The 19,856-nt window shown below is 42.5% G+C and overlaps 2 protein-coding genes across 2 annotated transcripts in view; one reads left to right on the top strand and one right to left on the bottom strand.

Annotated features, from left to right (window-relative positions):
- KIF7 (kinesin family member 7) overlaps positions 1 to 383 on the top strand; it is a 9,866-nt gene extending 9,483 nt beyond the window's left edge. The window contains exon 18 of the mRNA XM_009886150.1: positions 7 to 383. Coding sequence (XP_009884452.1) covers positions 7 to 383 — 377 coding nt within the window. The remainder of the gene's footprint in view (positions 1 to 6) is intronic.
- Positions 384 to 2,971: 2,588 nt separating this feature from the next.
- TICRR (TOPBP1-interacting checkpoint and replication regulator) lies at positions 2,972 to 19,854 on the bottom strand (the record flags this gene model as incomplete). The annotated part of the gene is made up of 22 exons (XM_009886149.1): positions 2,972 to 3,090; positions 3,443 to 3,556; positions 4,802 to 7,094; positions 7,296 to 7,453; positions 8,199 to 8,354; positions 9,130 to 9,191; positions 9,654 to 9,744; positions 10,232 to 10,372; positions 11,074 to 11,146; positions 11,397 to 11,493; positions 12,096 to 12,338; positions 12,660 to 12,739; positions 12,906 to 12,999; positions 13,356 to 13,450; positions 14,212 to 14,360; positions 14,930 to 15,142; positions 15,887 to 16,029; positions 16,784 to 16,916; positions 17,433 to 17,676; positions 17,904 to 18,145; positions 18,671 to 18,956; positions 19,498 to 19,854. Coding segments are annotated over 22 exons (5,583 nt in total), but the record flags the coding sequence as incomplete, so codon positions are not given.
- Between the last annotated feature and the right edge of the window lie 2 nt (positions 19,855 to 19,856).

Genomic DNA, 19,856 nt, shown 5'->3' with positions numbered 1-19,856 from the left:
CTACAGGGATGGAGAGAAGCTTTCATGGGGCTGGGGACAGAGCTCCCCCTACACTTGGGACCTACGAGGAGTCCAGCCTTGGGGAACAGTCTGTGGCAGTCGCTGAAGAAAGCCATTGGGTCAGGGATGAGAGCAGGGACCTTGTGCATGCCCCGTTGCCGTCAACATGGCGGCGTTCCTCCCTGCCCAACGACAGCCCTGGGGACCTTCGGCAGAGAGATGCCGAGCACTTGCTGAGAGTGGGGCAGCCCCATGAGGTACACCCACCACGGAGCCTTGCTCCTGCCTCCAAGCCCCGCCGGGAGCTGCGCAGAGCCAGCCTGAACGTGACCCCAGTGTCTTACCACCCAGCAATGATAGACGTGAGGAAAAACCCACTCTAGACAGAGGCTTAACACTTACCCGGCACAGGGCAGGGAGGAGCAGATATTGCTGATGTGAGCTTAAGAGCCTTCCTGTCCCTGAAGTCAGCCTGGCGACAAACCTGTTGCCTTTCAGGGGCCTGAGGAAAAACAAGACATGACTTTTCATCGTAAGTGTGTAAGGTGTGGGACCATCAGCCTACATTCTCCACGATGCTGCCAGTCCAGACAGCGCTGACCGGACACCTTTCCTCCCATGCCCTCAGCAGCTTAAACACTGGGAAGTGGGAGATACCTCCCGCCCTGGCCTCTAACACTAAAAACTTGTTTACAGTTAGGCAACTTCTGCAGGGCTTGCTCAGCCCTAGCAGCCTCAGAGGGAGATACTCTGCAGTCCTGCAGAACTTATACATAGATTTTTGTAGTAACTTTGGGTTTTTTTTTACATTTCTACTGTAACTTTTATAATAAAGCAAGAGTGAGTTTTTATGAAGCAGTCATTTGTCAGAGGCTCCAGTCACTTACTCTGGGTATGTAGGAAAGGAGCTCTATTTAAACCTCACTGCATGGGAACTCAGCTGCTGTCACCGTGTTGCCTTAATGTTTAAGCACCTGTTTTGTAAGTGCTTGCAGTCAGAGCTGGTAGGCTTCCGACATTGAGTTGCTGCAGGAAAAGCATCTCCAGACAGCAGCAGAATTGTCTGAAGCTTCCAGGATAAAAGCAACCCTGGTTCAGTGCCATTTTCTGCTCTAGCCTATAAGCTGCTTTAAGCAGCAGTTTCTTACTCTTGGGAAAACTTCTAGTCTGAATGTAAAGGGAGATTAAATACAAACCTGAAACTTAACATTGACGCTATCTACCTAGGGAAGGGGACATAAGTTTAACGCTAGCAGAGCAAGAAATGAAAGCCCAGGGTACCTGCTTTAAGGGCAAGGGGGGAAAACAGCAGCTTGGCTGCCTGACCCCACAAAGCAAGCCACTGCTTCAGCTTGGGATCACAAGGAGCACAACTACCACAACTACCATTTGAGGAGTAACATACACCAAGTCAAAAGCCAGCATCTGAAGAAGGAATGACCTCATGATCTTCCTCCTACATACTTGATCTTGCCTGCAGGGGAGTGGCTTTGAGGGGGCGTTACTGAGGGCTCTACATGTGGCTGAGCAGCCAAAAAAAAAATAAGTTCAGAGCCTTTATTTTCCACTGTTGAAAACAAAGATCTTTGGCAGAGAAAAGAAGAATCCATCCCACTTGGAAGTAGTAGTCTTGGAGCTTCATGCTTGTGTATCAATCCACATCCTTGAAGCAGGCACACCTCTCCCACAAGCAAAACAATCACTGGTAAGCACACCATTCCTCCTCTCTTGGTAGAGGGAAACAGTCAGCTTTCCTGCAACAAACAGTGCTTCCAGGAAAGAAATTCCATTCAATACTATCTAGCCCCTCAAAGCCGTAAAGCGATGTAACAAACTTCTGCATGGCCATGCCTGGTTTCAGGATGAGCTCACACTATCTTCATAGCTCTCTGCTTCCTGTGCATTCACTAGACACAGGGAAGTCACCCCACCGATATCCTGCCATGCACAGATTGCTATCCTAGGGGAAAAAACAGCCCGTCCAAGAGAATGCACAATTTTAGCCCCTTGTAGGCTACATCTCAGGCACTGAATCACAGCTCCTGCTGTCTTCATGGGGTTAGAATGCAAGCACATCTCTCAGATAATTAAGTCACTATTTAATTAGTGACTCAGTTTGGTAAAGAGTAGTCTTTGAACTGTCATCTCCAGTTATACCTCTCAAGGAAGTTTCCCCAGCTGGTCCTCTCTGGATCACTGTGAGTTTGCAGAAAAGGACAACAAAGTTACTCCATCAGCACCAGCTTACCCAGCAGTGGGCAGGAGCAGATACACCAAACCCATTTGTGATCAGCAAAGAGGGAGAATCCAACTCCTCTCCTTCCCTGTTCCCTGCTAAGTTATCTTTCCCCTCCTCTGTACTCTTTTAGCATTTGTCAAATATTCTGAGTAATTTGCTCATTAATCCATCAGAGTTAATCTGCTGGTTATTTTCCCACTAAGCTGTGGGACAAACTGGATGCAACTAACAGAGGGACCCAGTTAGTATCAGGACAAGATACACAGCAGGAACACACAGCTTGTTTTCCACCCATTCACCTCCAGCATCCTTCTTCCTGCAGCCCCAATCCGCCACCCACACTTCAGCTAAAGACAGAGTTCTGATTAAGTGACACAATGAAAATTCACATCAGTTTATTTTACAATAAAGCTGTAGAAAAGTGACAATTCTCCCTCTTTGTCTAGTAGAATTGAACCTTCTCTGCAGAACTCTGGAACCACATGCAGGAGAGGTGCCTGAAAGACCAAGCTAGGCTTTGAGTGGATGCAGAGATGCTCCAATTGAGGTTAAAAAAAAACCCAAACAAAACCTTGTAGAGTGGTCCTTATTTCCACTATCATATGCTTGCATCCAGTCTCCTACCAACACAAGACAGCTCCAGTCCAGCACCAAATACAAGGTCCATGTTAAAAAGGATGTTGTACAGCTGGGATAATGCAGAGTTTCCCATACTGTTCTGGGCTCCAAACTTCAGCTGAGCAGCTTTTTCCGTGAATAAGTCCTGCTAAGGGAACGCCTCCTGGAAGCCATGATGCGGAATGGAGACAGCTCCTGGTTAGCAGTAATTTGGAAGGCATCAGATTCCTCTTCTACAAAATAGAAAGAATAAATTAAAGCCACAGTTTGCCAAAGTTTACTGCTGACTCCAAGAAGCCAAATACCAACTGGAAACAACAAGAACAGTAAGCTGCACTTCCTGAACAAACATTGCTCTTTCTTCATTGCTACCTCCCCTCCCTTCCAAACTTCCCAGTTCATGCCAAGTTTCTTGGAATCATGCGAAATGGAGACACTGAAGTGCCAGATACAGCCACAGGCTTTCTGCCCACAGACCAATCAATCCCTAGCACAGCATGCTTTTGTTCTCATTTAGTTGCAGGCAAGTGGAGAGCACACCGAGTCTGCTCAAGCCCTGCCCTTCCTTACAGCACAGGTGGTTACCTTGGACACATTTTCTCCGAGATGGTGGTGTCTGCCCCTGGCACAGCAGTGGAGATCGGGTCAGTGCTAGAAGGCTGCTAGCAGAGAGCGTGCTCTTCAGTGGTGGTGTTGAGCCTGGAGAAGCACAGTGAGATGCTGCAGTAAACTGACAACTCAAGAGTGCTCTCAGGTAAGTCTCATACACAGCCTTTATTCTACCTTGAAGCTTCCATCAGTAAAAGTGATACTTTGAGTTTATTGACACAAAATCTAGGCTGTCACAATGGGTTTCTGGCATCAAGAAAGGTAAAGAGCAGTCTGAAATTAGCTCCTAGCACATTTAACTTTCTTAGGTGGTTTAGTAGAAAAGCACTTCACTCTTAAAGATAGTTACTCTTCAGTTAACTCGTGTCCTGGAAGAAAAGCTATAACCACAATGGTCTGTAAATACAAAAACAAGGTCTGTAGGTACAGCAAGTCTCTTACAGGATGAGCTTAAGGCTAAATACTGCTATTATTTCATGTCCTGAATACAGACTAACATTGCTTTAAAGTTTGCCCATTTTTCTCACTGAGACCTGTTGAATGAGTAAGACACTGCCTCTGTATATAAACCTTTCCTTGCAAGAGGAAACAGACACTGAAAATGCTTCAGAGCACACAATGACTATAGAACAACACCTGCCATAGGTCCTCATAATATGTAGTTTCTAGAACAATACTGGATTAAGCATTTGAAATTCACAAGGCCTTGCTTACAGAGCTGAAACAGCCTGTTTCATCAAGGTCAGCTGAATCATCTGTACCCACAGCAAAAGCAAAGAGGTAGTTTAAACTTAAACACCTACTGATACAACATTACTGCTAGCAAGGCAATCATTTCTGATACCCACTTTCAATGGGCGCACCACCACAGGCAGATAGAAGAATTGGAGCACTGATAAATACTTACATCCACAGGACTAACCCCCCCAAGGCTCCAGTCTATACTGAAGCAGCCAGGCTTTAGACTTAAGACAGTTGGCGTCAGTACTGGATGCTGGGCAGAAACAGCTAGCAGCATCAACACAAACCCAAATAAATTGCCAGTTGGATGCAATTGGGATCCTCCAAGTTCTCAAACTTTCCTTTTAATTCCTCCAGCCTCCTGCTCTTTCCTATTTCTTTGATCTCTCTCCCATCATTAATACTCCATTGATGAACTCCTCACATCCAGCCTGCCTCTCCACATAATTAACTTCCAAGTGATTTACAACCCACTCTCCCCCTCCACCTCATTCTCCCTCAGATAGACAGAAAACAATTGTGTTCTTGTTTTTGTCTACCCCACATTTTAACCGACTCTGAATTTCAATAGTGTCATTCATGCCACTTAATTACCTGACAAAAGGAAGACATCATCATCCCCTACACAACTGTGCTGCTCAGGAGTTATGAGAGCACATGCTCCTGGTTTCTCTGGAAGTACAGAGTCCATCCTTGCTGTGCTTCTGTTGCCCTCATCTGTGGAAAAGCCAGCAAGATCCAAGTTGCACCTATCAATGCAAGGTCTCTTGGCATCATGATTCTCCTTCTTTTCTGGTGATAGATAAGTAAAGACCCGCTTCTGAGATTTCAAGCCAAAAGTTCCCATGGCAGAGCCCTCATCAGTCCTGGGTTCAGAGTCACTAGGAGATGCCTGATCCTGGAGCCTGTAAATCCCTTCCAGTTCAAATTCCCCAAGAGTATTTGTTATTTTGCTGCTGCAATGCTCCAAGATCTTCATCTCTCCTTCTCTGCCTGTTGACATTCTCCTCTGTTCATCAGCATTCTTTTCACTTTGACCACAGCTAGCGTTAGCAGTGCTGCCTGCTGCTCTCTTTCTCCGAGGCCAATCGTTGATAGCATCAGGGGTAGTCTTCCCCTTCTGCTTTGGAGAAGGCGTGCAAGGAACTCCTGCTTCTAAGGGGGATGGGGAGGTGGCATTAGAGGCACAACTTGTTGGGGTATATGACTGGCATATATAGGTCTGTCCTCCACCTTTCCCAGGTGTACTGTGGAAAGAGCGAAAGCAGGATGGTGAAACACAGGCAGCTGCTAGTTTTCCTGGGTGCTTGCTACACCACGTCATAGCAAGATCACCAAAGGGGCTTTCTCCTCCCTTGGGTTTGCTGACACTTGCTTCAGGTGGCACTTCCAATGATGAGCAAGAGCCAATTTTCTTAATGCGAAGTTTAGGCAGGCCTGAAGCTTGCATTTCAAGTTCAACTTCGTAAGTCGGTGGGCTAGAAGAAGGCAGTTTGCAGCGACTTTTAGGAGTAGAAAACTTGGCTGGAAGTTGAGGATATCCCATCCGTGCTGCAGCCTCCCGCTGCCTCCTGTCTGCAGTGCAGCGTAAAGAATAGGCAGGAGCAGACTTTGGCATAGGAGGTATAGCATTCAGGGCAAATCTGGAGTGTCTCTTAAGACTTGGAGCCTTCAGCCCTGTATTTTCTTCTCTCAGCAGGGTTCTTGGCTCCAAGTCATCACTAAGAGTTTGAGAACCACTAAGGAATGATTCACAGGTGTTTGCACTGGAGTTTCCCTCCTTAACCAATTGCTCACATTCTATCTCTGCATTCTGTGGATGTACCTGCCCTCCAGCAGAAGGCATTGGAGACATATGCTTTTCCAAGTTTTCCAAGTCCTTTATTGGAGAAGACTTTTGAGACACTACACCCCTCTGTTTATTTTTCTCCAATACAGGGGTATTTTCAGTAACTTGGGACTGACAAAGCTGAAGGCTTTCTACAGAAGAGTTAACACCACTATCATGATGACTGTCCTGATTTTTAGGAGGAGTTGCACATGCAAATATGAGGTTCTCTCCTCCAGATTTTGGTTCACATTGTTTGGATGTGTGAAGCAGGGACCTCAGTGAAGTGCCAGTAATACCTGGAGATTTTTCAACAGATGGTTTAGATGCTCCAGGTTCCCAGTCAGAGTCCCTAGCCTGCATGTCGGAAGGAGAACAGATTGCCACAGCGTTCATGGAACTTTCACAGAGAGGAGAACTGAAGGGAGGCTCTAGCCTCACAGCAAGGGGCGATACTTCTGCACTCAATGGGCTGGTACATAGTTTTGAACCTGGATCTTCAAGTTTCCTGGGAGTACTTCTAATTGCTTGAGATAACAGATCTGACTGCACCTGAATTTCCTTTGGGAGGACTTGCCTCCCAGTACCAACTGGAGATGCTAGTTTTGAGTGGTATCTCAAGGAACGTCTTGGAGTTTGCAATTCTGTAAAACATCTTTCCTGGATGGCAGAGGGCGAAGAAGCAGCTGGATTTGAATCTGTCAGAGGTAGTAATGAGCCACTGAGCACTGCGAACCCTTCATGTTCTGGTATTTGTAAGCCAGCCTCTTTGCAAGGAGGGGAAAGTCTTTCTGTTGGAGAACCATCCTTAGAAGTTACTTGCAGTAAGTGAACACTCTCACTTTCAGTTAACACAGATGATGACTTGACCCTTTGTACAGGATGAGAAAAGTACTTTCCCAAACACTTAGCTGCAGTCTGCTTAGCAGCTGGACTTTTGCCAGGAGTCTTCTCTAGCTTCTGTGGTGTCCTGTGGAGAATGCGAGGTGATCTCCTTGGTAGCTTATTAGCAGAATTCAGTGGCTTCTGGGCAAATTTATTAGGTGTTTTTCTAGGAGTCTGCAGGGGGGGAAGAAAAAAAAAAAATCACGCTTGTTCTCTTCCAGCAGTATTATCTGCCCTCTTGATATTTACTTCTCAAGATTTAGAACACAAAAAAAAATTGACTAGACTTAACAGAAACACTAAACATAAGATGTGTATGTTTCACAAAACATGAAGAGAAAAAGGGGATGAGAAGAAAGAGTTAAGTGTTTCTACCTGACAGGCAGTCAGCTCCTCTAAGTGTAAGGAATCTTTTCTTGTTCTCCGCCTTCCAGGTGAATGCCTCACTACAGGACTACACATGTCAATGACCGCACCAAAGAAAAACCTCTTGGGAGTCTGGACAGTGGGGGTCTCTGAATGCCACTTAATGCCTGTAAAGTGGAACAGTACAATTCAACTAACACCAAGTAACCTGCCATGAACAATTGTCTCAATCACTTTAGATGTATGGACAAGTAGTGTACAAAGCCTATAGCCCTGGCATGTTCTTTTCTAGCCAAATGTTAAAGCTGCACCAGAATTATTGTTATTTCCCAATATGAAACTAATATCCATCTGTAGAAAGAGTGCTCTAGTGGGGAAAAAAAAAAATACAAAATAGCTCAGCCTCTTACTCTATTTATAGCTTGTAGCTCAAGAAAGTTCTGGTTCATGACTAAGGATCCTAGTAAGTACAATATAAAGAACCAAATGTCACCATTTATAGCTGATAATCCTACTGAAAAAGCTAGCAAAGAAGATCCCATCAGTCATTGCTTTATGCTGCCACAGAGTAGACTGCAAGTAAGCTTTAGGATTTCTGTCCTATATTTCACAGGAATTTCACTGCATTTAAGGAACACAGACTGACAATCAGTGGTATTCTGTTAGATTTGCCTGACTAGTTTCTTAAGTTGGCAGTGTATTCATCATAAAAATAGCTGCCTTACCATCCTCCAAATTCAGATTCCCAATTCAAAAATCATTACTGGGAATGAGTTTCTGTCTACAGAAGATACTACATGATAGCTCTTAGCTTCTTAGAGTCTCTTTAGAGCCAAATCATATCAAACTTAGAGCTATCCATGCCAGCTTTTCAGATCAGCAATATTAGCCTGCTCAAACCCCATTCAGTACCTTCTACATCCTGGAGTGTACAGCTCTCCTCTTCTTGTCCCTGATGGACTCGCTGTGAATTTTGTGAGCTGGGCTGTGTAGTGGAATAGAAAACACCAGAGCAGGTCCTATTCAAAGATAGCTGTTTGATGCGTGGGCTTCTTCTCAAACCTGCTTCTGAAAAGTTAAGGATATTGGAGATTGAGCCTTCTTTCTCCCTCAACAATGGGGACATCTTCAGGAACAGTTCATAACTGAAAAGAACACACTCTAAGAAGAAACTGCCATACAGCTAACTCCGTCGAGTAGGGAGGGAAGCATGTGAAGAAGAAAGCTTCAACTTTCTTGGGGATTTTGAATATTAATGCATACAAATCTCCTTCCAAATTATGATGCATCCTCCTCTCCCACCCCTCTCTAGCAGTTATAGGGGAAAGAATGCTAGAAAAGCCAAGTTACATCCAGGTTAAATGATTAGCTAATTCTCCTGTCTCTTTTTGCTAGTGATTTCATCTTCCTGCTTGCTGAACCATGCTGTTTTCTTCTTCCTTCCTGGGGATAAGAAACAGCAGTAGCCAACATAACAGAGACACTCCACAGAGTCAGGTGGCTATCTGTTACAGTAGACATCAGAGCAGCATTATGGTCACAGCACAACATGTTGAAGTTACACTGAAAGAAAACCCTGCATGTGCCAGTCCGACAATAATCGTAGCAGCTCAGAATCTTGTTCACCGTAAAAGCCCTTCATTTATTTTCATTTTAAAGAGTTACTATCTATCTTAACTTCTACTATACAGACTTGTCAAAAGCAGAAAGCAGTTCTATCAGAGGAGGCTGTGCTCCACCAAAAGAATAGTACTGACTATTTGTGAATTACCTAAATTGAAGCATGATCAGCTTACAAGCTACAACACAGCAAAACCACCTTTAATCAAAAAACAGTGCTTACCATTTATGGCCTTCTCTGGAGATTCTTCTACAACACCAGTGTCACAACCTGGATCAGAAGACCTTGAGAAACAGCAGACATTTTGGACTTAGCATACTATTCATGTTTACAACTTACCACACAGACTGAAAAGCAGTAGTCTACAACAATATATTGCTTTAGGGGCAACTCCAAGTGTGCAACTAGTAAGCACTTTGCTACAGCACAGTTCTACATGGAAATAAATACTAAATTTCAGCTTGGAGTTGATGAAATACAGCACAGACTTTTTCTTCAGAAGCCCTCAAAGCAGTAACTGAACCTAAACAGAAGTCAGCTCCGGGAATTAAAGCAACCCCACTTACACGATGAAGCAAGCAGTATTTCTCCCCACTCAGACAATGGAACATAGTCTCCACTCATTCCCTTACTGCCTTAGGTGAAGATGATACTTTGACCACAAAGAAGATACCTGGTTCTTGGGCTCATAGGCATTAATTAGACATACAATACTTATTGAAGAAATTCAGAAATAGCTTACTCACCGGCCTTTGATCTGCTTATGTAGTAGTCTCCTGGAGACCTGCTTATGCAGTGGTGTTTCTGCAACTCTCTTGGTCAGTAACTTACGATGATCTAAAAATCAAGCAAGAGCTGTAATATCATAAAATTATAAAGCAGTTAAGACATAAATAAATCCAATTTTGTATAGACCAGGTTAAGAATGACAGTCAGTATAGAATCACTGTGCAGTCTCCCAGCACTCAGAAGTTATCATAATTTTGGAGTCTAGTGTCTACACTTCTTTCCCATTCCCTCAATATTATTAATAGTACTGTGTCAGACAATCTACTGAGAACTTTCATTCTCCATCTTTCATTCACAGATCTTTTTTTAACCAAGCATTTTTAACATTAGTTTTCTTTGAGATGTAGAGTTCAGTAAAAAATAGGTTTCAGTTTCAATACCATCCTATTCACCCTCCAAACACCACAGCAATGACCTAAAATATTTTCTCCTTCATTGAAAGCATATAATTGCTTCATTGAATTGAGGATGCAAAAATAGAAATTTTAGCAAAAGCTCCTCCACAACAATCCTACATGTACAAGTTGTATCCTACCTTTAGTGCCTTCATCAGTGCATTTGTATCTTAAGCCTTCCACAGCAGATACTGACTGGCTTCTGGGCATCTTCTTCATAGTCCTTTTCGATGGTGAAAGTATCTCTTCATTGAAGAGGTTCCTCCTTACCTTTGTAACCTCTGTGAGGTAAGACAAAGCAAGAAATTATCAGATTAAAAAGAAAAAAAAAAGGGGGGGGGGAAATCATCACACGATGATAATTTCGTCAGGCCACTAGAGATGGGAACATCACACACCAGTGTAGAAAAACAACTTTTTAGAGGCCACAAGTATTGAAAAGTTGTTTTTCTGCTACTGGAACATGTCCTCCTCTAAATCCATCCTGGAGTCCTCTCACAAATTTGCATTATTCCAGCAATAAACTACAAGCAGTTGCCATAGCAGAAAAAGCAGCCAGTCAGTGTCCCAGGTGGAGCAACATTAAGTGAGCTACAAAATCTCAACTGAAGGACATGCTGGTTCAGAGAATGCACGTGGGATTTAATTTTATTCATTATTTTGCAGAGAGATATTCTGTTTCCAGATTCAGGAGTTCATTTGTGTCCTTGTTTTCTTTTCAGTACAGAGAAGATAGAAATAATTGCAAGACTGAAGGAAGAATGGAAAGGTTTTCTTTTCAGGACACGACTTAGTTTTCTGCATGTGAGCACACACAGAATACAGCAATTATTTTTTCCTCAAAGTTTTTGCAGAATTCAGCAAAACTTCCTTCAGATTTCCAGCATGCTTCAGCATAATTTCATCATGGCTCACTAAAATTTATAGGGAGAACATGTGCTGAAGACGCACCTTTCCATGGAAAAGCTAGAAGTCAATATACCTTGCACTGCTTCTTTCTGCAACAAAGGCATCTGTTGGGACTTCTCAGTGGCAAGGTAAGAACGCAAGTTCTCCTGAAACAAAAAAGAAATTAGCCTCAATGGCAGCTTAATTTTATGTTTACTTATTATGAATATTAACTGTAACCTCCGAACCACACATTATTTCAGTTACTGCTTTAAAACAATTTTGATCTCTGTTCAGCTGATACAATGCATGCTCTGTATTCACTTAGTAAGAGTTTTTGCACGCAAGTGTCACTTCGCAACGTTGCTGCACCCCTGCAGAAGCAACCCACACACAATCCTCTTGCAAGAGTTTTACCTTTCTGATGGGATTCTTGGCTATCTTGGGAATCTCAATTTGACGCAAGTTCTGTGGTGCTTCTGTCATGCTCCTGTGTCTGGCTAACACATTATTCCTTTAGAAAGTATATAAAGATTAAGTTAAAATAAAGAGCTGAAGCATAGGTATCAACCCAATGACAATTAAACTTAGGTTTGACTCTAAAGATGTGAAGTCTTTACCTAAATTCAGACTGCAAATTGCATTGGTACCTCACCTATGTTACAGTACTGAAAGATGATTTGCAATATCAATAGCTATACCTAACTTTAAGGTTGGTATTAAAACTCATTTCACAATTTGCTAAACTGTGCACCGGATCCCCAGCATAGAGGTCTACAGTAAATCACAGTTTTAACTTTAGCAATGTAAGGTCACCTACTGCACAGTAGAACATCCTCTTCCTCTCATGGAAGATGCTCGTGAACTCTACTTGTGCACAAGACAAACACATACAGAACCAAGATCACACTTTCATAAAGTCAACAATGGCAAGTTAAAAATGAAAAATTGGAGCCCTTAGTATTTCTCTCTCAGGCTTACAGAGCTATCAGCAAGCGTTAGTTTGCCCCAACTAGTTATCCAGCAACAGAAACAAAGATGACTGAGCTGTAGTTTAAATGACTCCTCAGCCACAGCCCAGGCTGCAACAATCTCCCTCCTATTTGGAATTATTACCTTCTCTTTTTGGCAGATCTGGTGCGCAGCTCCTCCAGCTGATCACTCTCAGTGCGTAGGCAAATAGCACTGGGAGTTAAGGCAGATGATAAAGATGGTGGAAGGCTTGGAGATTTGCTATCCAGAGTCACAGAATCATCACTGAAGAAGTCTGAAGGCAGAACAGATGCCAGCTTTGGGGGAATTTGTGTACCGAGACCGTAGTAAATATCTCCAAGGGTCTTCGGTATAGAATTCATATACCTAGAGCATCAGAGAGAACCCACATCAAATACAATCCCCCACAAAACTGTTGGTGTTTCAGTTCCAAGGTTTGAACTACCTCTTTGTTCTTAAATGTCAATCAAAAAAACAACTGAAAATCAACTGTTTTTTCTTCATTAGTTTACTTATCAGCTACTTTTTCTTTAATCAAGATATAAGCATAACAAACAGAACATGTCTAAGCTTATGAAAATTACAAAGATGCAGTAAATCAAAGCTGTAGATTGCTGTTTACTCAAAGAAGATATCCAACCAAAACCACAGTGCCCCGTAACACTTAAGTCATCCTAAAAAACTTACAATTCTAATATTTCCTCTAGAAACTTTGTAAGATACGCTGGGTCTTCAGTCAGACATAAAATACGGAGCGTATCTGTCATCTGGAAGAGAAAGTCAGGTGGGAAAACAATTAAGTTGTGACAGTTGCAACACCAGACTTTTTTTTTAGCAAGGAACATAGTGTGTAAAAATCAAGGGAAAACTACAGGTTCCTGGTCTGCATTTCTAGTGCCTTCCAGAAACACAACCAGTGTATAATCTACTTGCCTCTTCTAACAGCTGCTCCATTTCGTCACTGTTGCTCTGCAGTGAAGGGCACTGAAGACATAACTCAAGGCGCAAAAATACCTGAAGTCGGCACCTAAGAAAACAAGTAATCATCCACTGCCTTTTTTTTCTGGTGGAAACAGCATATTTACTGCAAAAGGTATGCTCAAAAAAGCATGGGAGGGGAAGTGGCTCCTTTTGACAGCATAATTTGGTTAACATTTCATTTTGGTGGCAGGGTAGATGTCTCATTTCAGATACAAGCTGCAATGCTTATCACACAGCATATGTATATTTGCATTTAATGAAATGTTTTTACTGCAACCAGAGATTCTCCTTGGAATATTTACCCCATGTAAATACTTTTCCACTTGTACAAAAAAGCCACCATTAAAAATTGCTAACCAACCGCATAGTATCTCAAAAGTTGAAGTAAACAGTGTCTCATACTCTCTGACTTTGGTGTCCTTCTGTAAACCATGCTGTTGTCTCAGCATTTTGCTGGTCTTCAGGAGATGGTTTCTGACTCTTTCCAAACAGGCCACCTGCAGAGACACATAATTGCAGCAAAAACTTCAAGGCTGTTCCCTGTCTGCAGGACAGTTTTCCCCCCCCCTACTCTCTTGACCCATTCTTTTGGAAATAGCTTGGGTTTTTTCTTCTTCAAGGAAAAGAATTCCATTTTTCTTTCAGCAGCAAAGTCACGACGACACAAGACAGAAGAACTTATAGCTTAAAATCACAGAGAAGGTCACTTGCTTGCAGCTTCGGGCCTTCTTCTATAGATTTGTCTTTCACAGTTATTTTTTCAATTACTCACAAGTTTACCAATTTCGGTTTCAATGAGTTACTTTAAGTCTATACATAGTGTTAAAGATTGTAAGAAATACCTTGAACTATTTCTCTTTCCTGGAGCAGTAGTAGGCCTAGATTTGCCACATAAAACAAAACCAGAAGATGCACCTTTTTTAAAATACAGTTTGCAAGAATGTATTTTTTAAAATACTGACTTTGAATAAGTGACATTAAAATTCAGAATGAGGTCAATGTAAAGGAAAAAGACACATTTTGCAACCTTTAGCAAAGGTGTAAACTGATAACTGAACTGGATTTTCCTACATTCTTTACAACTACCTACAGTTTTTCATTATTGAGCCAGCACAGGTGGAAGTAGTTAGTGGTTGTTGTTTTGACTGCCTGCAACTGTGCATAAAAACTTCAGGTAAGTTTAAGAAAAGGTAGCCTGAAACACTAAAAGCTTTACTTTCCGGATCAGTAACAACCCTGCCCACATGCTCTTACCTACCTCTTTCTCTTTGGCATCTTGTGCTTTCAAGAACCTTTTAATGGCCATGATCATATTCTGGGCACACACAGATGAAAGAACTCCCTCAGCAACAGCCTCCTGGTAGCTTGCAATTAAATGAGACTGCAGTTCCTCTTCAGTTTTGAAGTCTGCAAGGGAAATGGTCTATGTTAACGAAATACCTGTTCACTACACCTTACTGATAAAACACTCATTCCAGCTGAAGAGGGGAACAGAGGTGACTCATCAAAAGAGATTTTCTCCAGTAAAGACGCATCCAGACCACAGAACACTAACAGAAGCAGTCCCAGGTCCAGACCCATGAGAAACTATAAGCTTAATTCAGAGTAGATCAGGAAGCTTTCAGGTTACTGTAGCAGTCAAGAAATTCCCTTTCTTTCTGCATAATTAGTAAATAGGGTGCTTCCCTCTACTTCTTTGGGTTAAAGAAAAAAAGTTAGTTCCTTATTGTTTTTTTTCAGATGGAGTCAAGGCAGAAAAATAACACTAGGAGTAGTTGTAACACTAGGTTAAAAACATTTATAGAAACTAACTGGGAGAAGGGTGGAAAAAAATAAACACTCTGCGCCAAGCTGAAGATACAGAAACCCAAACATTTGTCCGCTCCCGAGCACCCAACACTTATTATCCTTGCCTCTCCCTTACATAAAAATCCCCTATGACCTACAAATATCAGGACTGATAACTTAACACACACCTATTGATATTTTAAGTGCCTTTTCCTTTTCTTCCACCTTTTCATCCAATTTTTTTGCTGAAAGCTTCTGTGAAACCTTCTCATTCCCTGTTGGTGGTGCACCATCAGGTTGAAACTTCTGAGCTTTTACATTCAGTCTTGCTACGTTGAGCATTTGCAGGGATCTGGACATGGTCTTCATCTTCTGCCTGACTGGAGTTCGGGGAACCCCACCTGCAACACCAAAAAAAAGGAAGTTCTGCTTTCAGACACACTGGGGCAGGAACTCCACCTAAAGTAGAGCATAATACTGAATTCTGTGTTACTGTAAAGTGCGATTAGTAACCTTCTAGTGGAAAACACAGTCCCAAATGTTTGTATTTCTCCATGCCATAAATGTACAGGCAGCATAGCAGGCGGCTACTTCCCTAAGTAAATAGCAGGTGAAAACCGTTGCTCTGCATAAGAACTTATATAGGTATAATCAGAAGTTACATATGTAAGAAGCAATCTTATGTCACAGAAATAGAAATAGCTGACAGAGTAAAACTTAGGGATAAATCAGGTAAGGGTATATGTAACTGTGGTTAGTGTACTGAAATACAATGATTAAACTCTTCTAGAAGAAAGTGTTTTATTTCTCCAAATTAGAACAAAGTTGAGAGGTTGAATATTTACTAGTAGTTGGAGTGGTCCCTGTTTCAACACCTAGTGAAACTGCAGAGCTCTGCATGCTGCTTTGTAATGGTTTTGTTAGTCACTGGGCAGCCTTGAATTAGTCATTTTGGGTTGTACTAAAAGACAATCCTAATATTAATATGTAAATGATGCTGTCTCTAAAGAAACAAAAAAAATATAAAGCGTGCCACTACTCAGGAGAGTAGAGATCTCTAGGGCTGATGCATTAAAAAGGCGTGCTGAGAAGTCTTTATTATCTTTAATTGACAACATGTACATATAATCCCAAAATATACATACGTCTTTTTTTGTTATTTCCTGGTCCAGCTGCAGCAGATGTTTCACTGAATTTTCTCTGGTACAGCTCAGAAAGACTTTCTGAGAGTTCTACTTCAGATTGGTCTGCATCATCCTTCCCGTTTGTGCAAGGAACCTGCAGGAGCCTATATAAAAGAGACATTCACCATAGTTATCAAAGGAGATGGGAGTGGGAGGCATATCCCTTGTTCCCAGTGGACAGGAACCATGTTTTTCAAGGTGCCAGTTCACAGCAATATAGTGCAAGTAACACATGCTAGTCCTCTTCCAATGCCTGCTCCCCAAACCTCTTATTTAAGAGATATAAAAAACCCAAACTACCCTCTCAAAAGGGTCACACCAAGTTGGAAACAAGCATGACAAGCGTTGCCTGATGCAAAATGGATATGGCACTGACCCATGCCACAAAAATACATAAGCAGCTTTGTGCTATCTAAGCTATCCTGCATTAGGCATTTTTTTATGCTTCACTCAGCAAGCTCTTTGAAGAAAGCAGGCTTATTCATTCCACTAAATACCAACTGTGATAACACAACCACTATCTTCAGTATCTTGCAGTGGATCTTATCATACCATAAGAAGAACTGAAGTCTGACGTTTCCCCCAAGTAGCTCGGGTCATTTTAAGTTACCTATATGACTCCTGAAACTGTCAAGATCTTAATCCATGCAAATTACTACCCAAACATCCTGTTCCCAGTTCCTTTTGTCTACACACAAAGACACAATGAAGCAGAAGCATGTAGTAAACAGAATACAGAAATAAAAGCACTAAGAGGAGCATTTAATTCTAAAACTCAGAGTAATGCTGCAGCCGTGCTCCCTTAACAGGAAGCAGAAATCCTTGATTGTTACTCAGAGATATATTTCAGAAAGATACCTGAATGACTCCATCAGATCTGAGCTTGCTCCACAAGCATTTGATGAAAGATACCATGCTTCAAGCACTGAAGGATGCCAGCCCCCTGTATGGGACAGTTCCCGTTGGACCCACTCTGGCATAGGATTTTCTTCTCCTGTGAGCAGACATATAAAAAAAAAAATATAGAAGGAAACTAAATGAGGTGGCAGACACTCTAAAGCAGAGGTTTCCAAACCTTTGCTCCTGGAGTGGCAATTTAATAGCCAATACATCAGGCAGGGAAACTCATAAGAAGATTCACTATAACATAAAACAGGTGAGCTAAAGGCAGCCTCCATGCAGCCACACCCAAAGACTTTACTTGCCACAGATGGCCTATAGGACACATTTTAGGAAACCACATTCTAAAAAACTTGTCCACAGGCACAAGTAGCTGTGCTTTATCTACAAGCTAATAGAAACTAATGCTCTGTCAATAAAACAGAAAGGTACACCAGTGCAGATTTCTGCACCACAAGACCTGACCCACCGAAGACAAGACAAAATTAACAGCTCCCAAAAATGAGAGACTCCTCACTGAGGAAATCATTAGCTTTAGATTTTTTCACTCCAAATCAGATCTAGAGGTGATCAAAAGATGGCAAATTTTGCATTTCCTGACACCTACCCACACTGGCCAGAGAATCTTCCACTGATGTGTTAATTTTACTCAACACACTATTCACAACATCTGGGAGGTGAAGAGCACGATCTTGGGAAGAGTTCTCCACTACAGTTCCTTCAAGGTTGCATCGCTGAACTTCAGCAGTCCTCTCAGTACCAAGTATAGTCAGAACTGCAGTGCTTTCAGAAAGCGGGGATAGAACAGCAGTGCAGGGGCACCAAGTTTTAGATAAAGATACCTCAGCAACCTACATTGAAAAAAAAAGACAAAAAATTCTACATTATCTAGGAAGACAGAGACCTAAGGAGTACATACACTTTACAAACAGCTTAAGGAATGTTTTTAATTTAGCTCCGAATGAGCAATTTGCAGTGCAACAAATACCACTATAATTGTCTTCACAACATGATACACTGTCACCCCTTTTGTCACAGCTCATTTCAGAACAGATATTAGTTTAAGGCAAAGATTTACCATGTGCAGTTCTTCAGTCACTAGACTCCGTAACAGCTGATGAAACAGTGAACTGTTATGTTCTGCCTGCTCAGCCTGTGAGCTCTGCAGTATCCAGCTCTCTGTAAGAAAGCAGCCAGCCTGCATCAAGCTCCAACCGGTCAGGGTACCTTTCAGGAAGATGTTGACTGGACAACGCAGTGGTCTTTGGCTCATGGCTAGTGGTTCCAGGACCACAGCACAGCTTTCCTGCTTCTTTCCTCCTGTGCAAAGATAAGATAAAGCAGAAGTCCTAAAGCTTATAAAAATGTTTTTTCATCTAGAGGAAGAGACAACTTCAATGCAAGAAAAGTAAGTTCAGAACAATGCACACTCCATGTTGCTTTAAAGCTAATCTGCTTTCTTTTGAAGGGACTTGTTATTTGTGTTCTTAGTTTAGCCAAATTAAAGCTGAGACAAAGCACATAGAAGAAAAGAGTGTACACGTGTATAAGGTGGGACCAGCAAAGAGCTCTTCAGGCATCCAAACTTCTGGAAGCATGAAAAACTGAAGAGACTAAATCGGAAATATGGGCTAATAGCTCTCGTACCAGAGGAACTAGAGCACATATGGGACATTTTTATTTTTTTTTAATTAGGCTCTTAAATATCTGAAATCATTTCTACAACTGTTCATAAGGGAAATTCATCAGGGACCCTGTATGAAAGATCACAGCTATTACTATGCATGCCTATTTCACTTTCTGTGTCTTGGTGGTTTTTGTTTGGGTTTTTTTTTTTCCAATTACCAGGCATGCTGAGAAACATCATTCCTTCTTGCTGGGGGAATACTGCTTGAAATACAGAGGGCTTTGAGAACAAGCAGTTCAAAGTTGCGTCCAACGGCAGAAGCATGGTCCAAGGCACATTCTGTGGCACTGGAGAATTTAAGTTTCCAAGAAAACCATGAGCAAGATCTGCCCTGTGGTGACTCAAATGTTGCACTAAGGTTTCAGACGGCAAAATGGTGCCTCCCATCTGACGGATCAGTTCAAACATTGTCCAGTATCCAACATGATCTGGGGATTCAATCAGCTGAAATAAAGGAACAGAGAGGTCTCAAGTTAATGCTGGCAGTGAGGTAACTTCCACCTGAACAAATTAAGATTATATGCTTTTAGAAAAACTAGCATAAAAAACACATACAGAGCACCTTAACAGTGCTTTCCGAGTGTTTTTATGGAGTTCATTAACCTTATCAGGAACCCAATCAAGAAAACGCTCTTCCCACTGCATTAAGAGGTAGCCTATGTTTTCAAACGTGCATCTAGACACAGGATTTTCAGACAGCTTATTTGCAATTCTGGATAGCTGTAATTCCCACCTAACTCAAAGCACAAGACAACCCATCAATAAACATTGTACATTTACTCAATCACTGATTTATCTCCATGTGGATGACTACTATTCCAGTTTTCGGTCTTTTGATGAACAAGATTACGTGGCAGTAACTGAAGACCCTTCCCTACCACTGAAAGACTACAGCATAAAACTGCTCTCCCTTATACAGGAAGGTAGTGTAGAACATGGCCCGCTAGTACTCGCAGCTGAAAGCTGTGCAGTATAATCTCATTACCTGAGACCACTCGGCAGTGTCCACCCAGAACAGAGTGATTTTCTGGTCTGCAATCAACTCCTGGACACTCTTGGGCAGGAGTTTCTCTGCCAGCTCCTGAGTCGTGGGCGACTCACGAGGGGAGGAAGGGGCGTCGCTCCCCGACACAAACTGCCGCAGCTCCCTCCGCGAGTGAGGGCAAGGGGAAAAGAGGAAGACGGCGTTCACAAAGCCCTCGGGGGGCGCCTGGGTCTCCGGGGGTTCTCCGGCAGCCAGCCCCGTCCTCCGGCTCCTGCGGAGCGGCTTGGCGGGCGACGCGATCTCCGGGCGGTCCCACTGGAAGTCGAGGAGCGTCTCCTTCAGGCCGTTGTGGGTGAGGG

This window comes from Charadrius vociferus, unplaced genomic scaffold (assembly GCF_000708025.1).
Source record: "Charadrius vociferus isolate BGI_N301 unplaced genomic scaffold, ASM70802v2 scaffold365, whole genome shotgun sequence".
Lineage (NCBI taxonomy): Eukaryota > Metazoa > Chordata > Aves > Charadriiformes > Charadriidae > Charadrius > Charadrius vociferus.
This window is presented reverse-complemented; position numbering and strand designations above follow the sequence as displayed.